The following is a 20,117-nucleotide window of genomic DNA, read 5'->3' as shown; positions in this document are numbered from 1 at the left end:
CCTTATATGTACATATTCATCTTCATTAGATTGTGAGTTTTTCAAGAGAAAAGACTTCTACCTTTCTTGTATACCTAGTATTTAGCACAGTGCCTGGTACAGTAGGCATTGAACTGTTATGCCACAGTTCTCGTTTATTGTCCTGACTCAGTTTCCCTAATTGTGCTGACTCAGTCTCCCTAAATTGTCCAGCCTCGGTTTCTAATTGTTCTGCTCAATCCTGCAAGATCACCCCTTCCTCTTAATCATCAGAATATTTGATAAGGATAAAAAAATCTTATATTTAAAATATCAGAATGTCTCTCCCCATCCCAAGCTATCAGAATATCAGATACCATCTTATCAGGATGCCTCCCCCCATTATGTCATCCCCATCCCCAGTGGCTCACTCCACCCTATAGAGTCCCATTCCAATCTCAGCACCCTGACTCCATCCCTGCCTCAGTCTACCCCTTGTGTCTGAGCCACATGTATGTATATGTCATTGAGAACTCACATCATTGCTAGATTCTTGGAGACTATAGTCTCATTCAGCCCTGGGACCAAACCATGGATCCATTTGGTCCCAGCAAATCTCTCCCTTTTAAATAAAATATTAAATACTCTCTAATCTCTATCTTGCCTCAATTTCTCCAGCATTACAGAATAAATACTTGATAACTAAGGAGTGTTCTATTCCAGATGTGAGATAGGAGACATAAAATCATAGATTTACAATTTCCTGATATTTTAAACAGCTTCAAATAACTATAGAATTTTGAACCATTATTTTGCTTTGGGGAAAAGTTCAAAAGAATTTAAGGGAGCTCTTTGATCCCATTTCCCAGCTCATATATCCCTGTCTTCTTCAACTGTAGTTATAGCCCAGCACTAGCTCCATTCCTCAGTGTTTAATCTCACTCCTCTTTTTGGTGCAGTATAAAGAGAACAGGATTTGAAGTCTCTAGACATAAGTTCAAATGTTGATTCCTGAAAGTCATTTGATCTCTGGGTTTCAGCTTCCTCATCAGCAAAATGAGAAGGAATTTTCAATCCCACTCAATCCTAAATCTTTAACTACAATTACGTGAAATATATATTCAGAGAATCTGCAAAGCAGTAAATAATTATTTTTAAAAACTTGAATTTCCCCCAAACAGTCAAATTAAAACAACAAACAAACAAATCCATAACACCTTCCTCACCTATTTTTTCCTCTCATCAATGGAGGAGGCAGAGGAGGCTGAACTTTTCAGGCTGGTCCATCTACAATAGAGGAGGGAGGGTGGAAATTAAGGGCGTTTTCCAAAAAGAAAGGCTATCCATTCTGACTGAGACTACCGTTCTTTCCTCTCCATTACAGGAAGCTTCCGTGGCATCAGAAGGAAAGGAAGGCAGTTTCTAGAAGGAATGACTGAAACCTCAAAGTAACTTGCTTTGATCTGCCCATTAATGTTCTGAAAGGATGACCCCTCTTTTCCTTCAACTCTTCCTTTTCCACTTCCCTGCCCCTCCTTTCTTCCTCCCTCCACCCTCCCTCCACCCTCCTCCTCCTGTCCTCCCTCCCTTCTCTTTCTCCTCCTCTCTCTGGATGGCTGCAGCCCCCTAGAGCTGAGTGGCTGGCTCTCTGCTCTTTTCCACAGCATTGCAGCAGTCGAGCCTACAGCAAGTAGCTTCCCATCTCTGCAGCCACCTGCGTCTTGGGGCCTCCGCAGCTTTTCCTTCAGCCCCATAGCCTCGCAGAGCCTGAACGCCCAGCACCATGGCTAGCACCGTATCTGGTAGGTGCCAGTACGCCCTTCAGAATTCGGCTGCTTCTAGTCTTTGCAGAGGGAGCCATAGCCTTTTCGAGGGGCGGCTGGGCGGGGTTGGGTGGGTGGGGAGAGAGAAAACCGTAGCTACTAGCTATTGTCTTCTTGGCTGGATGTTTCAGAGATTTTATTTTTTATACTAGAAAGAATGCTGGTCTTGAAACCAGATTGGAACGGAATTCCAATTCTGGATCCGATACTTATTGTGTGACCTTGGTAAAACACTTAACCCCTGGGTGCCTTACTTTCGTCATCTGTAAAATGGGACAATTACCCTTGCATTATTTACCCAACAGGAGTGTTTTATGGAAAGCACTTTGTAAAACCATAAGGTTATATAGAAATAGATGCTATTTTTGTTTGTTTTCCATTCTCAGTTTCTTCCCCTCGCTAATCGAGAGTCAGGGTCTGCTACCAAGTCAACCAGACATAGGAGCCCCCGAAGGTGCCAGTGTGAAGACATTCCTGGTAGGGGCAAAAGAGAAAGAAGGGGTAGAACAGCCTGGGATCCAGAGGGGAAAGAGTATCTCTGCTTACTGCGGATTATTCGGATATAGAAAGTCCCGAAAAAGATCAGATTCTCAGGATCTGGATGCCCTAACCTAGTAGGATGAGAAATCGGAGTAGGTTGGGGAAAGAGGAAAGGAGAAGAAAATTTTAAAAATGAGAACTGAGAAAGCGTCTAGGGAGCTTAAGAATGGGGAGCGGCCCCGCATTTGCAGTGTCTAGTCGCGTATCCACTCCCCCTCCTCCCTTGCGGTATGGAAGAGCAGGGCGCGGCCCATCTCCTTTCCCCAGAACTCCAGAAGGCCACCTTTTTTCCTTGGATTTGATGCTAGCAGGCGTCCTCTTTATGGGGTGCCCTATCTAGCAGTAACCACTCCTTCCCTCCTTCCCCAACCCCTTGCCACCCCTTCGCCCCCAGTTCGGAGTTGCTCTGCACCACTTGAAGAAGCTCCCGGGATTGAGTGGGAGATGGGTGAAGGTTGAGCCGCTGCAGCACTTGTCTGGATAGCTGGAAGCTCAGCAGCGTACTTAAATTTTCTTTTTTTTTTTTTTTTTTTTTACGAATTAATGTTGCTCAGTCCTGTACTCCCACTGAGACTTGGGACACAGGTCTGGGCTAAAAATGCGGATAGGAAAGGGAGCAATGGATCTGCGTAGATACAGTAAAAAGAAGGAGCCAGACTCCAGCTGCATGGATCAATATCCCTGATACAAGTGATGAGCAAGGGAAGGAAGGTGGCATAGATATATTAACTAATGGATTGTTAGATTAACTTAAAGCTATAAAGACACATCGATTAATCAGTTAATAGCAAAGATAATGCGCATCCTCGGAAACGGATTCTACTTTTAGGACTGCAGCTGAAGGATTCAACTCCTCACCTGCCCGTTGATATTCTAAATTAGTGACCTCTCTCTCTTTCCTTTTTTCTTTCTTTCTCACTCCTTTGCCCCTCCTTTTTCTTGTCCTTCCTCCTTAAGAAGTTCCCTTAGGTGGAGGAAGCAGGGATTGTAACAGAGGTAATGTAAGGGCTGTAGAGAAGCCATAGTGGAGGCTGTTTCGAAGACTCCGTCACGCCCCACCCCCAGAACATCTCGGGAGGGGGTGGAGGAGTGGGGAACACTCCCTGCAGTAGCGGCAACAGCAGCATTCTCTGCGCCTGGCCTCATTTTTTCCCATGCATCCTCTGTTCTTTGCTAGCTTTAGTTGGAAAGATTTTTTATTGCAGTGATTCGTCTCTGAGTGACACTGTGTGAATTCAACAATTCATTGAGCACTACTATGTTCAGGTAAATAGACTGGGAGTGAAGAAAAGAAGAGGATCAAAAAAAGGTGAAAAAAAATTAGTCCTTGACCTTCCAAGATTTTTATACTCTAGTAGAAAGGGGTGGGAGGGGAGTCTTAGTCTGTGGAGAGTAGCTTGTTCTTTTCTACTTTGTTGCAGAACTGACTCTGTGTGCTTTCATTAGCTCAGTTAAAGAAAGAAAGAAAAAAAAAAAACACCAGGGGTCTGGATTTGAAACTACTTTATGAAGACAATGAGTGGATGACACGGTATACTTATTGGAGCCCTTTAAGGCATTTGCTATTATTTACCATTCTTTCATTAGTTGATTTCCCACTCTTCTCCCCTTTCTAAGAATATTTTAAATTTCTGGGGAAATTGATAACATAGTGTTTAAAGCTAGAAAGTATCTCAGAGATTCACTAATCCATATCCATTATTTTACAGATGAAGAAATTGAAGTCCAGGGAGGTTAAATGACTCAAGGTCACACAGGTAGTAAATATCAGAGGTCAGAGTTGAACTCCCGGATGTTTTGACTTCAAATCTGGGTTAAAGAAAATCCTAGAAAAGACCTTGAGAAGTCATCACATTTAATCCATCTCTCTACCTCCTGACAAGGATATATCTAAACCATTTTAAACAGGTGAAAAATCTATTGCCTCAAGCCTTCAGAGAAAAAAAAATTACACACCTTCTTGGGTCATCTAGTCTGTTAGTCCTCAATGTTTAATCCAATTCATTGCTTCTGATTCTGTTCCCAGAGATGATGGAACAGCTGTCACTCTATATAACAATTCTTTGTAAATCTGAAAATAATTATTAAGCTTCATTAGCATTTTCATATTTAGATAAAATGAATTATGAAAGGTATAGAACCAGATTTTGGCTTTTACCATTTTTATTACTGTTTTTTCCCTAATGCTTTACAAATTTAAATGTCCCTTTGAGCTGTGGGGACTATTACACTATCATTTTCTGAAATGGTTGAGTGATGCTGACTATGACAAGAGTATTAAATTGTGATTCTGATTTTCTGTATTCCCAGTAGATTTTTCATTTTGTAAGCCATCCAGCATTGCTGATTCATCTCTATATAAGATGTTTCACTCTTATTCTCTGGAGATTTTTCTATGTTTGCCTTTCTTTCTCCAGAGTATTACCCCTTTCCCCTAATTTAACGCCTTATATTTTGATGAGGAAAAACTCTTAAAATTTAGGGACTGGGTTCTTATTCCATTGCTGAGAATCCTAAAACAACAACAACAACAACAACAACAACAAACAACTAAATAATACTGGAATGAGGCCCAATCTCTGCCAAACAATATAATTTTCTCTTGGGTCGATACTGAAGCAAAGCTTTTAGAGTCCAATCCTTCAACTAATTTGCATTTCGTTAATTTTGTTGTGTTATGCAATTTTTTCCCTTTTCTTTAAAAAATATTAAGATAAAAATGAAAACCTCACTAAAATTTATACATAGTGCTTTACTACTCACAGTATTTTTCTCCTAGACTATATGTTCCAACCTGAAGAATCCCTATTCTAGCACATCTTTTGATCTTTTTTAGTGTCTAAAACACAGTAAGCACGTAATACTTGTCTGTTGAATTGAACTAACTAAATGCATTGAGGTAGGCCTGTCATAAAGTGGCAAGAGCCCAGACTTAGAATCAGAAGTCCTCTTTGTTCGAGAATTTATTTTTTCTGTGTGATACTAAGCAACTCACACCAATTCTCTGAGCCTTTTTTCCTGATTTATAAAATGGAAATAATGATACTTTTCTACTTGCCTTACAAGCCTGATTTAAGTCAAGCACTTTGTAATGCTACACAAATGTAAGCTATTATTATTCTCCTAATCTGCTTTTGTCCATCACTGTCACAGAAAATAGAATTCATTGATAGCACTATGGGTAATTAACTAATATTGTCCTATAGAATCATAGAGTTTAGAACTGGAAATGACCTTTTGTCTGCTGATCACAACTTAGAGATTATCTAGCTGAATATCTCTCCCTTCACTCTGCCATTTTATTTTTTATTTTTATTTTTAACAGATGAGAAACTAAGATTCAGTAAAGTGAAATAACTTGCTTATAGTTTCTAAATAACAAAAGTTGGGATTAAAAACTGATCTATTCATTCCAAGCTCAGTTATCCTCTACATCACATATATTAGTTTGCTTCTGATTGCTTTAAACCTATTTTCTATACTTTATATATTCTCTAAAATTATAGTTAGTGGCCTTGGATGCAATCCAAGAGAATCATAGGATGATGGGAAGTGACTTGCTTACTTCTAGTAAGTGGTAGAGGTTGGCAACCTTTAAGAGCAATATGCATATGTTATCACTGTTATTATTGTTGCACAAGGTCACAACAGATATAAAGTGACAGTCTATTCTCACACCTAGTCTTCTGAATCTAATTCTAGTTTGAAGATGCTGCACTTCCACTCTACCAATATGGCACTCTGTGATCTATAGAACTAAAGTAATCTAATTGGTTAACTTATTTCTGAAAGGCCTTCCTCACTTTTGGATCATTTCCTTTTTATTCATATTTCCTGTTTTAACCTCCCATATGCTATTTTCTTTGGCAAAGAGCAAGATTTGTATTTATTTTTAAAAATTTTGTGTATGTGTGTGTGTGTGTGTGTGTGTGTGTGTGTGTGTGTGTTTTTGCAAGGCAATTGGGGTTAAGTGACTTGTCCAGGTCACACGGTAAGTCTTTTTTTTTTTTTTTTTTTAAATAACTCTTTATGGACAGAACCTAAGGTAATTTTTTACAGCATTATCCCTTGCACTCACCTCTGTTCTGATTTTTCCCCTCCCTCCCTCCACCCCCTCCCCCAGATGGCAAGCAATCCTTTACATGTTGAATAGGTTACAGTATATCCTAGATACAATATATGTGTGCAGAACCGAACAGTTTTCTTGTTGCACAGGGACAATTGGATTCAGAAGGTATAAATAACCTGGGAAGAAAAACAAAAATGCAAGCAATTTATTTCCCAGTGTTCTTTCTTTGGGTGTAGCTGCTTCTGTCCATCCTTGATCAATTGGAATTGAATTAGCTCTCTTTATCGAAGAGATCCACTTCTATCAGAATACATCCTCAAACAGTATCATTGTGGAGGTATATAATGATCTCCTGGTTCTGCTCATTTCACTTAGCATCAGTTCATATAAGTCTCGCCAGTCCTCTCTGTATTCATCCTGCTGGTCATTCCTTACAGAACAATAATATTCAATAATTCCATATATCACAATTTACTCAACCATTCTCCAATTGATGGGCATCCATTCATTTTCCAGCTTCTAGCCACTACAAACAGGGCTGCCACAAATATTTTGGCACATACAGGGCCCTTTCCCTTCTTTAGTATCTCTTTGGGGTATAAGCCCAGTAGAAACACTACTGGATCAAAGGGTATACACAGTTTGATCACTTTTTGAGCATAGTTCCAAATTGCTCTCCAGAATGGCTGGATGTCACATAGTAAGTCTTAAGGCTCTGAGGCTGGATTTGATCTGGTCTTCCTGACTTCAGAGCCTGTGCTCTATCTACTGTGCTATATAGCTGCCCCATTTTTTAAAGAGTACTATTTATTTTTGCATTCTTTTTTCTTTTTGAAATTATTTATTTAGTATTTTGTTTTTCCCAATTATGTATAAGACAACTTTTGACACTATTTTTAAAATTTTTGAATTCCAAATTATCTTCTCTACTATCCCATTGAGAAGGCAAGCAGTTTGATAAAGGTTATAAATATGTATCATGCAAAACATACTTTTGTATATGTTGTAAAAGAAAATATAGAGATGTTATAAAAGAAAACAAACAAAATCAAAACAGAACAAAAAGCCCCAAGAAAAGGAAAGGAAAATTTAAAAAAATATGTTTTGATCAGTATTCAAACTTCATTCTTTTTTGGGGGATGGATAGCATTTTTAGAGATCAAGATTAAAAAATCTTTAAAAAAACTTTTTTAAAAGTATTACTAAAAGCATTCTGTTACTACCAGGATTCCTTCCAAGTCCATTTTATCCTTTCTTACATTATATTTGACAACATACTTTTTCATCCATGTCCTTTCCTCTCTCTCTTAACATATCTATTCCTGATGAGGGCACCATAGTCCTTCTAGTCATTTCAGGTTCACAATCTTATTATCCTGGATCCTACCTTCACCTTCCTTCTCATTGTCAGTCAGTTGACCTTCAAATATATCTTGTATCTTTCCCTTTCTTTTCCCCTTATATAACTACTGCCCTAATTTAGACTTTTATTATTACTTGGCTAGACTACTAAAATAGCCTTCAAATCATAATCAGTCTTACTACCTCTAAGCTCCCTTCTATTTGGTGTTCTGCACACAGTTGCCAAATTGATATCCTTAAAGCATTGATCTGACCAAATCAGTCAGAAAATTCCACTGGTGCCTGTTTGCCTATGGAATAAAATGCAACATCCTGTATTTGACTTATTAAAAATTTATTTTTTATTTTTAATTTTTGGAATAAAATAAGTACTTTAATAACAGAGTATATTAAGAAAAAAAGCTGATTGTACACGAAACTTTGTAAATCTGCTATGTACAATTTGCTATTCCTTTTAAATATATAATAAAGCTATCATGAAATTTCACTCTCTCCCCTCCCCCCCCTTTTTTTTTTCTTTCCCAAGTACTCTCCTCCCAATTTGACTTTTAAAGAGGTTCACAGTCTGGCACCAACTTATCTTTCAAGGCTTACTGTATATTACTGTCCTTCACAAATGCTATCTTTTAATTAAATTGCCCTGCTTTCTGTAGATAACATTGCATCTATTGGTGAGGAACTCTCCACCAATGAAATTTATAGTCCTATAGGATTGCAGGAGTGATTGAGAAGTTAAGACTTGGCAGGGATCACAAAGTCAGTATATAATTGAGGGAAGACTTGAATACGCATATTCTTGGCTCTTAGAGACCAGTTTTCTATCTGCTATGGCAGTCTGCCTTTTTATATTGCTCCTCCTATTTATTGAACTGACAATCACTGGATTTTAGAGTTAGAATAAATGAATGAATGAAGTATAAGTATTTACTATTTACAAAACACTATTCTTTGGAAGGAACTTTAAGGTTATATAGCCTAGCTCCATCATGTTACAGATCATGAAATTGAAGTTCAAAAGAGTATGAAGCATTTTATTTTTAGTTTCTTTTTTTAAAAAAAATTATTATAGCTTTTTATTGACAGAACATATACGTGGGTAATTTTTCAACATTGTTACTTGCAATCACTTCTGTTTCCAACTTTTCCCTTCCTTCCCTTCATCCCCTCCCCTAAATGGCAGACAGTCTCATACATGTTAAACATGTTAAAGTTTATTTTAAATACATATATGTGTACATATTTATACAGTTCTCTTGTTGCACAAGAAACATTGGATTTGGAAAGGTAAAAATAAACTGGGAAGAAAAAGAAAAATGCAAGCAGTCCACATTCATTTCCCAGTGTTCTTTCTCTGGGTTGTAGCTGGTTCTATTCATCACTGATCAATTAGAACTGAACTGGATCTTCTCATTGCTTAAGATATCCACTTCCATTAGAATTGATCTTCATATAGTATTGTTGTTGAAGTGTATGATGATCTCCTGGTTCTGCTCATTTCACTTAGCATCAATTGATGTAAGTCTCTCCAAACCTCTCTGTATTCATCCTGCTGGTCATTTTTATAGAACAATAATATTCCATAGCATTCATATACCACAATTTACCCAGCCATTCTCCAACTGATGGGCATCCATTCAATTTCCAGTTTCTAGCCACTACAAAGAGGGCTGCCACAAACATTTTTGCACATACGAGTCTCTTTCCTTTCTTTAATATCTCTTTGGGATGTAAGCCCAGTAGTAATACTGCTGGATCAAAAGGTATGCACAGTTTGATCACTTTTTGAGCATAGTTCCAGATTGCTCTCCAGAATGGTTGGATTCGTTCACAACTCCACCAACAATGCATTAGTGTCCCAGTTTTCCCTAATCCCCTCCAACATTCATCATTATCTTTTCCTGTCATCTTAGGCAATCTGACAGGTGTGTAGTGGTATCTCAGAGTTGTCTTAATTTGCATTTCTCTGATCAATAGTGATTTGGAACACCCTTTCACATGAGTAGAAATAGTCTCAATTTCATCATCTGAAAATTGTCTGTTCATATCCTTTGACCATTTATCAATTGGAGAATGGCTTGATTTCTTATAAATTAGAGCCAATTCTCTATATATTTTGGAAATGAGGTCTTTATAAGAACCTTTAACTGTAAAAATGTTTTCCTAATTTATTGCTTCCCTTCTAATCTTGTTTGCATTAGTTTTGTTTGTACAAAAACTTTTTAACTTGATATAATCAAAATTTTTTATTTTGTGATCAACAATGATCTCTAGTTCTTCTTTGGTCACAAATTCCTTCCTCCTCCACAAATCTGAGAGGTAAACTGTCCTATGTTTTTCTAATTTATTTATAATCTCGTTCTTTATGCCTAAATCATGAACCCATTTTGATCTTATCTTGGTGTATGGGTTAAGTGTGGGTCCAAGCCTAGTTTCTGCCAGAGTATGAAGTGTTTTGACTAAGGTCATACAGCTAATGAATGGCAGACTGCTGTTTGTCTTTCATTCTCCAAGAGGACCTGATATCAGGAAGGTGACAAAGCCTAAATTCAAAGCCAATTTTTCTGAAATTGAATCTAACACTCTTTCCAATATAGCAGACTGCTTTCCATTTATATTGGCTAGAATAAAAAGAACTTGTACAAGGATACTAATGGGCAGGAAACACAGAACAAGATACATGTTTAACAAACTATAGGGTCTGTTTCTTACAACTCAATTATAATTACAAATTGTTTCTGCTGGCATAGCTTAGCTGCTTAAGAAATGTTATCATGAATGGTCAAAAGATATGAACAAACAATTTTCAGATGAAATTAAAACTATAGTCATACAAAAATACTCTAAATTAGTATTGATTAGAGAAATGCAAATTAAAATAATTCTAAGGTACCACCTCACAACTATCAAATTGATTAAGATGACATGAAAGGATAATGATAAATATTGGGGAGGATGTGGGAAAACTGGGACACTAATGCGTTGTTGATGGAGTTGTGAACTGATTCACCACACTGGAGAGCAATTTGGAATTATGTCCAAAGGGCTATCAAATTATATATAGCCTTTTGATCCAACAGTGCCACTATTAGGTCTATATCCCAAAGAGATCATAAAAGATGGAGAAAGATCCACGTGTGTAAAATGTTTATAATAGCTCTTTTTATGATGGCAAGGAATTGGAAATTGAGTGGATGCCTATCAATTGGAGAATGACTGAATAAGTTATGGTATAGGAATATAATGGAATACTATTGTTCTTTGAGAAATGATGAAAAGGCTGTCTTCAGAAAAATCTGGAAAAACTTATATGAATTGATGCTAAGAGAGGTGAGCAGAATCAGGAGAACAATGTACACAGTAACAGCAAGATTGTGTGATTATCAACTATGATATCTTAGCTTTTCTCAGCAATACAGTGATCCAAGACAATTCCAATAGACTTCAGATGGAAAAAGCTAATCACATCCAAGAAAGAACCACAAAGACTGAATGTGGATGGAAACATACTATTTTCACCTTTTTGTTTTATTTTGTTTTTTTCTTTCTCATGGTTTTCCCCTTTTATTCTAAGTTAAAAGTTGATTGTGATGCTGTTTGAGTGGCCTAAATTAGTGGCTATAAGAAAGCTGTTAAGAATCCTCTTTAAATTGGCTGCAGGTTTTAGGAGTGAAAGAATTCACTCATTCCCGAATTATTAGTTGCAAAATGAAAGTTTATTGTTAGATAGAAATCAGTTTACCAAGAGACTGATTTCTATTATGACAGATCTATTGGAAAATGGAGTTTTGCACTGAGAGAATGCAGTTCTCAGTGGACAGAAGGTCCTGGCAGCAAAGGGAGCTACCAAGGTCCATCTGCAAAAGACCTTCCTTGAAGGAAGCTATTATATTGGGTCTTAGTGGGGGCTGGGACAGCTCAAGCAGGTTAGACCTGCTGGGACAGCCCAAGTTGGCTTATGTACAAGCTGGGTTTCAGCTTGAGCTAGAATTTGAATAGAATTGAATGAGTTTCTTTAATTCAATAGGGCTGAAATTCTTTTGCTCAGGACTGAACCAACCCCACCTAGGTAACAGAATAAAACTGTTTGTCTCGTTTCCCTGGGTTGGGGTCCCTCACTGAGGCAGAGTTGAAGATTTTCTCCTTCAAGGAGTTTTAGAGTTCTAGGGTCCCTTCTTCAATTGTAGATGTATAACCTATATTTGCTTGCTTGCTGTCTTGGGGAAAGGGAAGGTAAAGGAGGAGGGCAGGGCAAAAATGGAACTCAAACTCTTACAAAAATGAATGTTGAAAATCATCTTATAATTGGAAAATAATATACCATTAAAATAAAATTTTAAGAAATTAAACTAAACACATGTAACTAAGTAAATGTAACTATTTCATGCTATCTCTGTGGATCCTGAACTATGTAATGAAGTTGTATCCCCTCAATTCCTGGTGATGAGGTTAGTGGCAATAAGAAAGTTATTAAAATCCCCTTTTTTGATTGGCTGCAGGTTTAAAGTGAAAGAATTCACTTACTCCCGAATTATTAATTGCAAAATGAAAGTTTATTGTTGGATAGAAACCAATTTGCTAAGAGACTGACTTTTATAGTCTGTCAAATGGAATTTGGCGCTGAGAGAATGCCTTCTCTGCAGGCAAGGTCCTAGCAAATTGCTTGGGCCCCTGCAAGGAGTGAGTTTAAGGGAACCTGTTATATGGCTTTCTTGGTGGGGGGCTGGGACAGCCTGAGCTGATCAGACCAGGATTTCTCAATTGAATAAGAATTTAGAATTTGCCCTTGAATAGTATTGTTTCTCTCCTCCTGGGAAGATGGCCTGAGAGATCTGATCTCTGACATCAAAAAGAAGGCATAATTTAATTTTAAAGGGAACACAGTTTAGTGATAATCTTGTTTTGTGGGGGTTTTTTTGGTGAGACAATTGGGGATAAGTGATTTGTGGGAAGGTCACACAGCTAAGAAGTGTTAATTTAAATAAATGTCTGAGATGAGATTTGAACTCAGGCCCTCCTATCTTCAGGGCTTATACTCTATCCAAAGAGTAGATAGTGCCCCAGGTTTAGTGAAAATCTTAAAGGGAACACAGCTTCAGTAAAGGGAACAGTTTCCCTCCCACTTCATAAGTTTATTTTAACCAAGATAAGAAAATGTTTTCCTGACTTCTCTGCACTGGAAAATCTAACCTTGACTCCTCCCTCTTTCTAATCTTCCCATATCCATTCAGTTGCTAAGTCTGTTGATACAGGATCTATGATCCTAGATTCTTATAATTTTATATTCATAGCATTTCTCCTATTCTTTTCCTTCTCTCCACTTACATGGCAGCCATCTTAGTTTAGGCCTCCATCACCTTGCACTTGCACTTCCTGTCTTTCCTCCCTCTAATTCAGTTTACATTCAGATGAAGAAATAATTTTTCTAAATCCCAGGTCTAACCATGTTAACTTCATTGCTTAAAAACCTTTAGTAGCACCCTATAGCTTCTATAGTAAGATGCAGACTCCTCCCCTTGGCATTCAAAGTTCTTTAAACTATGCCTTCAATGTAGCTTTCAGAATTTCACACATACTTTTCTTCATATACTTTATATTATTGCCAAGCTGGTCTATTTATTTGTCCCCCAAGTTTGATATCCTACCTTCAGGCATTGTAAAGTCTCCCCCTTAGCTTAATACCTTGACTCATAACCTTACCATTTCATGAGTACAATACCCACCTAATTAGTTTCCTTGCTTCCGATCTCTTCCTTTTACAATCCATCCTCCATATAAACATCTATGTAGTTTCCTAAAGCACAGTTCTAACCATGTTACTTACTTATTAAATAAATTCTAATGGCTCCCTTTACCTTTAGATTAGCATATAATATAAACTTCCTTAGCATTTAAGTCTTCAGCAACTTGATCCCAACCTAACCTTCTGGCCTCATTATATATTATTTTCCTTCTTGAACTCTGGTGGGTTAAATTGGCTTCTTTCTTTTCCTCATACTGCATTCTGTCTCCTTTTCCTTCAAAGCCCATCTAAAGTACCACTTCATCATGAAGTCTTTCTCCCTCTTTTCATCACCCTTCCCCTACCTGTTCATGCCCTCTGCAATAAATTGTTTTATATTTATTTTGTATGTACTTATGCATGTGTCTCTTCCATTTGAATGTAAGCTTCTTGAGGGCAGAGATTGTATGCAATGAAATCCAGTCAAGATTTAAAAATGAAAAGTGGGGAACAAGCCATCTCCTGGTTATAGTTGTAAAAACATTAAGAGTAAGAAAAGAAAAGAGTAAGGAGCCAAGAAGAGGAAAATCATAATCAGTTGGTGACAATTCATTCCTGCCTAACTTGATGATTATACAGTAGTAGGTTCAGTACAGATCTAACATAATTTTCTACACCCATAGTCCTACAATAATAACAATTGATATTTGTATAGCACTTAAAAGTTTATCAAGTACTTTATGTATATTTATTTCATTTAAGTATCACAATAACTATGAAGTAGCTACCATAGGTAGTGGAAACAAAGTATCAGAGAAGTTTCATTATTTTTCTGTGGTCACACAGCTAGTCTCAGAGACAGGATTCGGACTTGTTTTCTTTATTTCAAGTTGAACTTTTTCTGCTGTGTCATAATGTGCCTAATGACTGTACAGTGATAATTTGTGTTTAAGGTAAAATCATTTATAAATTATATTCATTTGGTTTTAGTATTATCTTGCTATAATTCTTATTTTTAGAAATTCATAATGTAGGTTAACAAGCATTAAATTATTCACAGTATTCTCTCCACATTCCTTGTATATAAATATAGTAAAAGTCTGTGTGTCTTTTTACTGTATTTATATACATGTTTGATTTAGATTGAAAGTTTTAGTTTTGGTTTCCAGCAGAGAGAATATTTCACTCAGAAAATTTATGAACACATCATCCAGGGAGGTTCTTTGTACTTATGATCAGTACCCACTGGTTTTTGACTTAGGGAATTAGGTTATTTAACCTAATAAACATATCAAATGCTTACTACTTGTGAGATGCTGTGTTCATTTTTGGGAATATTTATTTTGGTACTTCCAGGATTCTGTGGTTTTATTATTTTTTTATTAAAACTTTATTTTCAAAACATTCATGGATAATTTTTCAACATTAACCCTTGCAAAGCCTTGTTTTCCAATTTCACCCTTTTCCCCCTCACCCCTCCTTCCAGTTGGCAAGTATCCAAATATGATAAAATATATGTTAATGCAATATATGCATATATGTTTATAAAATTATCTTGCTGCACAAGAAAAAATCAAATAAAAAATGAGAAAGAAAATAAAATGCAAGCAAACAACAAAAAGAGTGAAAATGTTATGTTGTGATTGTAATATTATTATTATATTTACAATAGTGGTATAGATTGCAACTCATCCCATGTGATTCTTATCAATTATATCTTCCCATAAATCCTGCACAGGGAATCTGCCTTTGTCTGAATCTCAACACTGTGTTGAGTATATCCTTAAAGTCTTCATTGGTTATCCTTTGTTTCTGCTACATGATGAATCCACCTATTTTCAGGTTATTATTTATTATCCTTTAATCATTTATCCTGGGCAAGCCTTCAGCGGTAATGATGCAAGTGAAAAATTGTGTAAAATATCACTGAAACCATGTCCCCTTTGATCTGCAAAGAAGAGAGAGGGGGAGTTCCCAGGCTCCAAGGAGTCTAGAGAGGGGGCCCATCCTACCAGGATGGGACAAGCAACATTATTCAAGGACAAATCAACTCCCATTGAACTTTTAGGAAGTCACATCCTCATTCAGGAAATTCTAAATTTTCATTCAGTTGATAAATCCTGATCTGATTATCAGTTCAAACCGCCCCAGATTTGCTCTTAAAGTGGGTCTTTGCCAGTCATTCTTTGCAAAATATTCCTTCATTAAGAAATAGTGTAATGCTGGAGAAACTGAGGCAAGATAGAGATTAAAGAGTTTTAAATATTTTATTTGGATTTCAAAGAAGGAGAGATTGTGTTGGGGACATGATGCCCCCAGGGCTGATATCCAAAGCATCCAGTAGCCAATGTGAGTTCTCAATGACATATTTATAGCTCTTAGCTCAGGTAGCTAAACAAAGGCAGGGGGGTGAAGTCCAAACTCTGGTGAACAGGAATCTCCAGGCAGGGACTATCAATCTGGTTCTGACAGGTTGGGGGATAGGATCATAAATTTTTACAAACTGGGAGTTGAGTAGGTGTCCAGCTTAGTTCCAGGAAGTCTGAAACTTAGAGATATAGACAATGCCAATTAGGTATCTGAAATAGGACATCTGGAGTCTTATCTTCTGGAATATCAGATCTCCACAGCCCTAATGATCTCAGTTGTAATGGGCAGAAAAAGAAAGTTGCAACTAGGGAAACTGAGGCAGGACAATAAAAAGGAACTGTGGCATAATAGGTCTGCTAAGAGGAAAGCCTCTTTTTGTAAAATAAAATCTCTTTTTGCCACAGCCTCTGGGGTTAGCCAATTCTTTCTCTAGAAGAGATCTCATGCATTCATTCATTCATTCATACACCTCATCAGTAATATGCTATAGCTTACTCAGACTCCACTTTACTCTCCATTAGCCTTTGACTAACTTTGGAGACTATAGATTTGTTTCATAAAAATTTTATATAGAGGGTAAAGTAGTAATACTATTCCTGTTGATTCTTTCTGTCTACTCAATTTTCCTTATACTATATTTATGTACATGTTTTATAGTTGAATGTAAGCTCTTGGAGGGAAAGGAATGTTTTATACAGTTTTTCTGTATCCTGACCTTAGTACCTAGCACATTACTTTGCATATAGCAGTTGCTGAATGTTTGTTGAATTGGCTAGTAATCATCAATATTTTTTTCCCAGAACCCTGTTTTCAGTCATAATAATATCTATGATCTTTTAAAAGTATTTGGAAGCTCCCTCTCAGTTTTCTGGAAAAGAGCTATCTTGATGTCCTCAAAGTAATATAGCTTCATATACAGTCTTCTTGACCTATCTACAAACACTGTAGATTACTGTCTCCTCCTAGAAACTCTCTCTCTAGGTTTTTGTTGACTCCATTTAGTCTTGGTTTTCCTTCTAAGTGTCTGACCATTCATTCTCAGTCTCCTATACTAGATCTTTGCCAAACTCTGTCCTGTTCTGTCTTATCTTCCCTCTATGTATTATTCTACTTGGGGAACTCATCAGCTTCCATAAGTTCAATGGTCATTTCTATGTAGATGATCAAATCTTGCAGAGACTTCTCAAATCCATGTCCAAAACAAAACTTATCTGTGTCTCCTGAATTCATTTCTCTTCCCAAATTCCATGTTATTGTTGAGGGAACCACCATTCTCCTTGTCATAGTCTTGACTCTTCAGTTTCACTCACCCACATATACAATGTTACAAAATCTTGTTATTTCTCTTTCCAACATCTCTTATAAATGTTCCCTTAGTTTCTACTTAAATAGCCATTACACTAATTCTAGTCCTCTTAACCTCTCACTTGTACAATTTCAATGGCCTAATCAGTTTCACTTCTCCAATTCTCCTTCATTTTAATCCACTTTATACTCAATTATCAAAGAGATTAAGAAAAAAAAATTCAGTAAATAAAAAGAGAGATACTCTCACCTGCACTGAGAAAGCAAGAAAAATAACTCCCTTATTACAAACACGAATATTTGAACAATCTCAATATAATAACAATTCTTTGTCTCCACATCCTACATTTCAGATTGGCGGTCAAATTTTGTAATAGTGACTTCTACAATATCTCTCCTACCCATCCGCTTTTCTTTACTCACACAGTTACCATCCTAGTTTAAGATCTTATTCTCTCTTAACTGGACTATTATAACAACCTTCTTATTGGTTTCCCATTCTTAATCCTCATCCTATTTTAATCATAGTTCTACATAATTGCTTAAAAGGTTTTCCTAACCATTTTACTGCCCTACTCAATAAACACTTATGGCTCCCTATTGTCTCCTTTGTTTGGTTTTTAAAATACTTTAAACCTGGCTGTTGTGGTTGTTGTTCAGTCATATCCTATGCTCCCCAAGGACCTTAGCATACCAGGCCCTTCTATCTTCAACTCTCTCCTGAAGTCTGTACATGTTCATGTTTATTATTTCCACAACACTATCTATCCATCTTTACTCTGCCATACTCTTTTCCTTTTACCTTCAATCTTTCCTAACATCAGGGTCTAACAGCAGTGAGCCCCATATCTTCAGCTTCAGTATTCAAACTTCTAGCGAATAATCTGAATAATTTTTTTTGAGAGATAAAACACTTTTATTAATTTCTATACATTTTTCAAGTGACTGATTTGATCTCTCTGATGTCCAAGGAACTCTCAAAAATCTTCTCTAGCTCCACAATTCAAAAGTCTTGATTCTGCAGTACTCAGCTTTCCCTATAGTTCAATTCTTAAAGTCATACGTTGCTACTGGAAGAACAAAACTTTGAATATATGGAGCTTTGTTGGCGAGGTGATGTCTCTGCTTTTTAGTAATGTGTCTAGATTTACCCTAGCTTTCCTTCCAGATAGCAGGCGTCTTTTAATTTCATGGCAACAGCTATCATATACAGTGGTTTTAGGGCCTAAGAATATAAAATTTGACACTGCTTCCATTTCTTTTTCTATGTGCTAGGAAATGATGGGACCAGTTGCCACGATCTTAAGTTTTTTGATGTTAAGCTTAAAGCCAGCATTTATATTCCCCTTTCACCTTCATCAAGAGACTTAATGCTTCACTTTTTACCATCAGAATGGTATCTTCTATATATCTGAGATCATTGATATTTCTCCCAGGAACCTTAAATCCAATTCTTCTGATTCATCCAGCCTAGCATTTCACATGATGTACTCTGCATATGTTAAATAAATAAGATGATTGTATAAAACTTTGTCATACTCCTTTTCCTATCTTAAGACAATTGGATGTTCCATGTTTGATTCCAATTGTTGCTTCTTGGCTCACAAACAGATTCCTCAAGAGTCAAGTAAGATGATTTGGTACTCTTGTTTCTTTGAGGACTTGCCACACTTTAGTTGTAATCTACATGTCTAGAACTTTCATGTAGTTAATGAAGCAGAACTAGATTTTTTTTTTGGAACTCACTTGCTTTTTCTATAATCCAGCAAATGTTGGCAATTTGGTCTCTAGCTTCTCTGCCTCTTTGAAAATCATACTACTCTTATCATAATTCTTGGTTCATATGTTGCTAAAGCTTAGCATAATCTTGTTTGAATGTGAAATGAATAAAATTGTTTAGTAATTTGAACATTCTTTGGCATTGCTTTTCTTTAGGACTGGAATGTAACAACCTACTTTCTGAATCTCATTATACAATACTAATTTTCCTACTTTACAATCTAAATAGACTAAGTTTCTTGCATTTCTTACACATAATTTTCTACCCACCATTCCTTTGTACAGGCTGTTTTCCATATCTGGAATGCATCTTTTGTTCACCTTTTGTCTCCTAAAAGTTTTTGTTTCCTTTAAAAACATCGAATACTTCCACATGAAGAAGTGAACCCTTTATTGAACCGTAAGCAGGCAATGTAGTAGGCCTTGTTCTGAGAGAGTGAAATTAGAAAATACCAATATATGTTCTTTCCTTATAGCATTGCCCTCACATCAGGGAAATGATGTCATTTCATGCAAGAAAATTGGATTTAAATGAGGGAGGGCTGTCCACTTTTTCCTCCAGAGCCATCTGGGTTCAGTGGTAAGATACAGATCAGGATGACTAGAGATGGCCCAGGATACAATGGGAGACCTTGGCCTTTTTAAGCTAAAGTCGTTAGCAAGTCTCAGTTTGAATATACATGTTGAACCCTGACCTAAATATCTGAGTTCCTACTTCTAACATGAGAAGGTTTTGGGTATCTTTTCTCCAATGCCATTAGCTTGAGCCCTCATTCCTATGTGTCTCTCCTTCATGTTAACCTCTAGTGACTAATACCTCAGTTCTAAGCAATAAACATTTTCTTTTACAAAAAGAATTTAGCAAGAACAGAAACACCAATATTCCTGGGCAGTACTTCTGTGATGCAGCTTCTCTTATACCATCTCAGTCTCTAAGAAAGTAAGTTCAAACTTTATGCAGAAACCATTTCTGCATAGTTTTGGTCCTTCTAAGTTCATATCTAAATGCTGGAATAGCCCTAGTCTGGGCCACTGCTGGTCTAGGGCCCAAAGGTCTCTTTTCAGAATCAGTCTAAGAGTGCTCCTATTTACCATGTAGTTAGCAACTCAGAACCAGTTACCAAATGTGTATGCATACTCTAAAAGCCATCAGCTAAGTACTCTACATATTCTTATATGGCCTATGATCATA

At 36.8% G+C, this 20,117-nt stretch overlaps 1 protein-coding gene across 1 annotated transcript in view; it reads left to right on the top strand.

Annotated features, from left to right (window-relative positions):
- The first annotated feature begins 1,532 nt into the window (after window positions 1-1,532).
- STMN3 (stathmin 3) overlaps window positions 1,533-20,117 on the top strand; it is a 38,141-nt gene continuing 19,556 nt past the window's right edge. Inside the window, exon 1 of the mRNA XM_051976797.1 lies at window positions 1,533-1,760. Within this exon, the coding sequence (XP_051832757.1) occupies window positions 1,742-1,760 (19 nt within the window). The 5' untranslated portion in view covers window positions 1,533-1,741. The remainder of the gene's footprint in view (window positions 1,761-20,117) is intronic.

Source organism: Antechinus flavipes, chromosome 2, assembly GCF_016432865.1.
Source record: "Antechinus flavipes isolate AdamAnt ecotype Samford, QLD, Australia chromosome 2, AdamAnt_v2, whole genome shotgun sequence".
NCBI lineage: Eukaryota > Metazoa > Chordata > Mammalia > Dasyuromorphia > Dasyuridae > Antechinus > Antechinus flavipes.
This window is presented reverse-complemented; position numbering and strand designations above follow the sequence as displayed.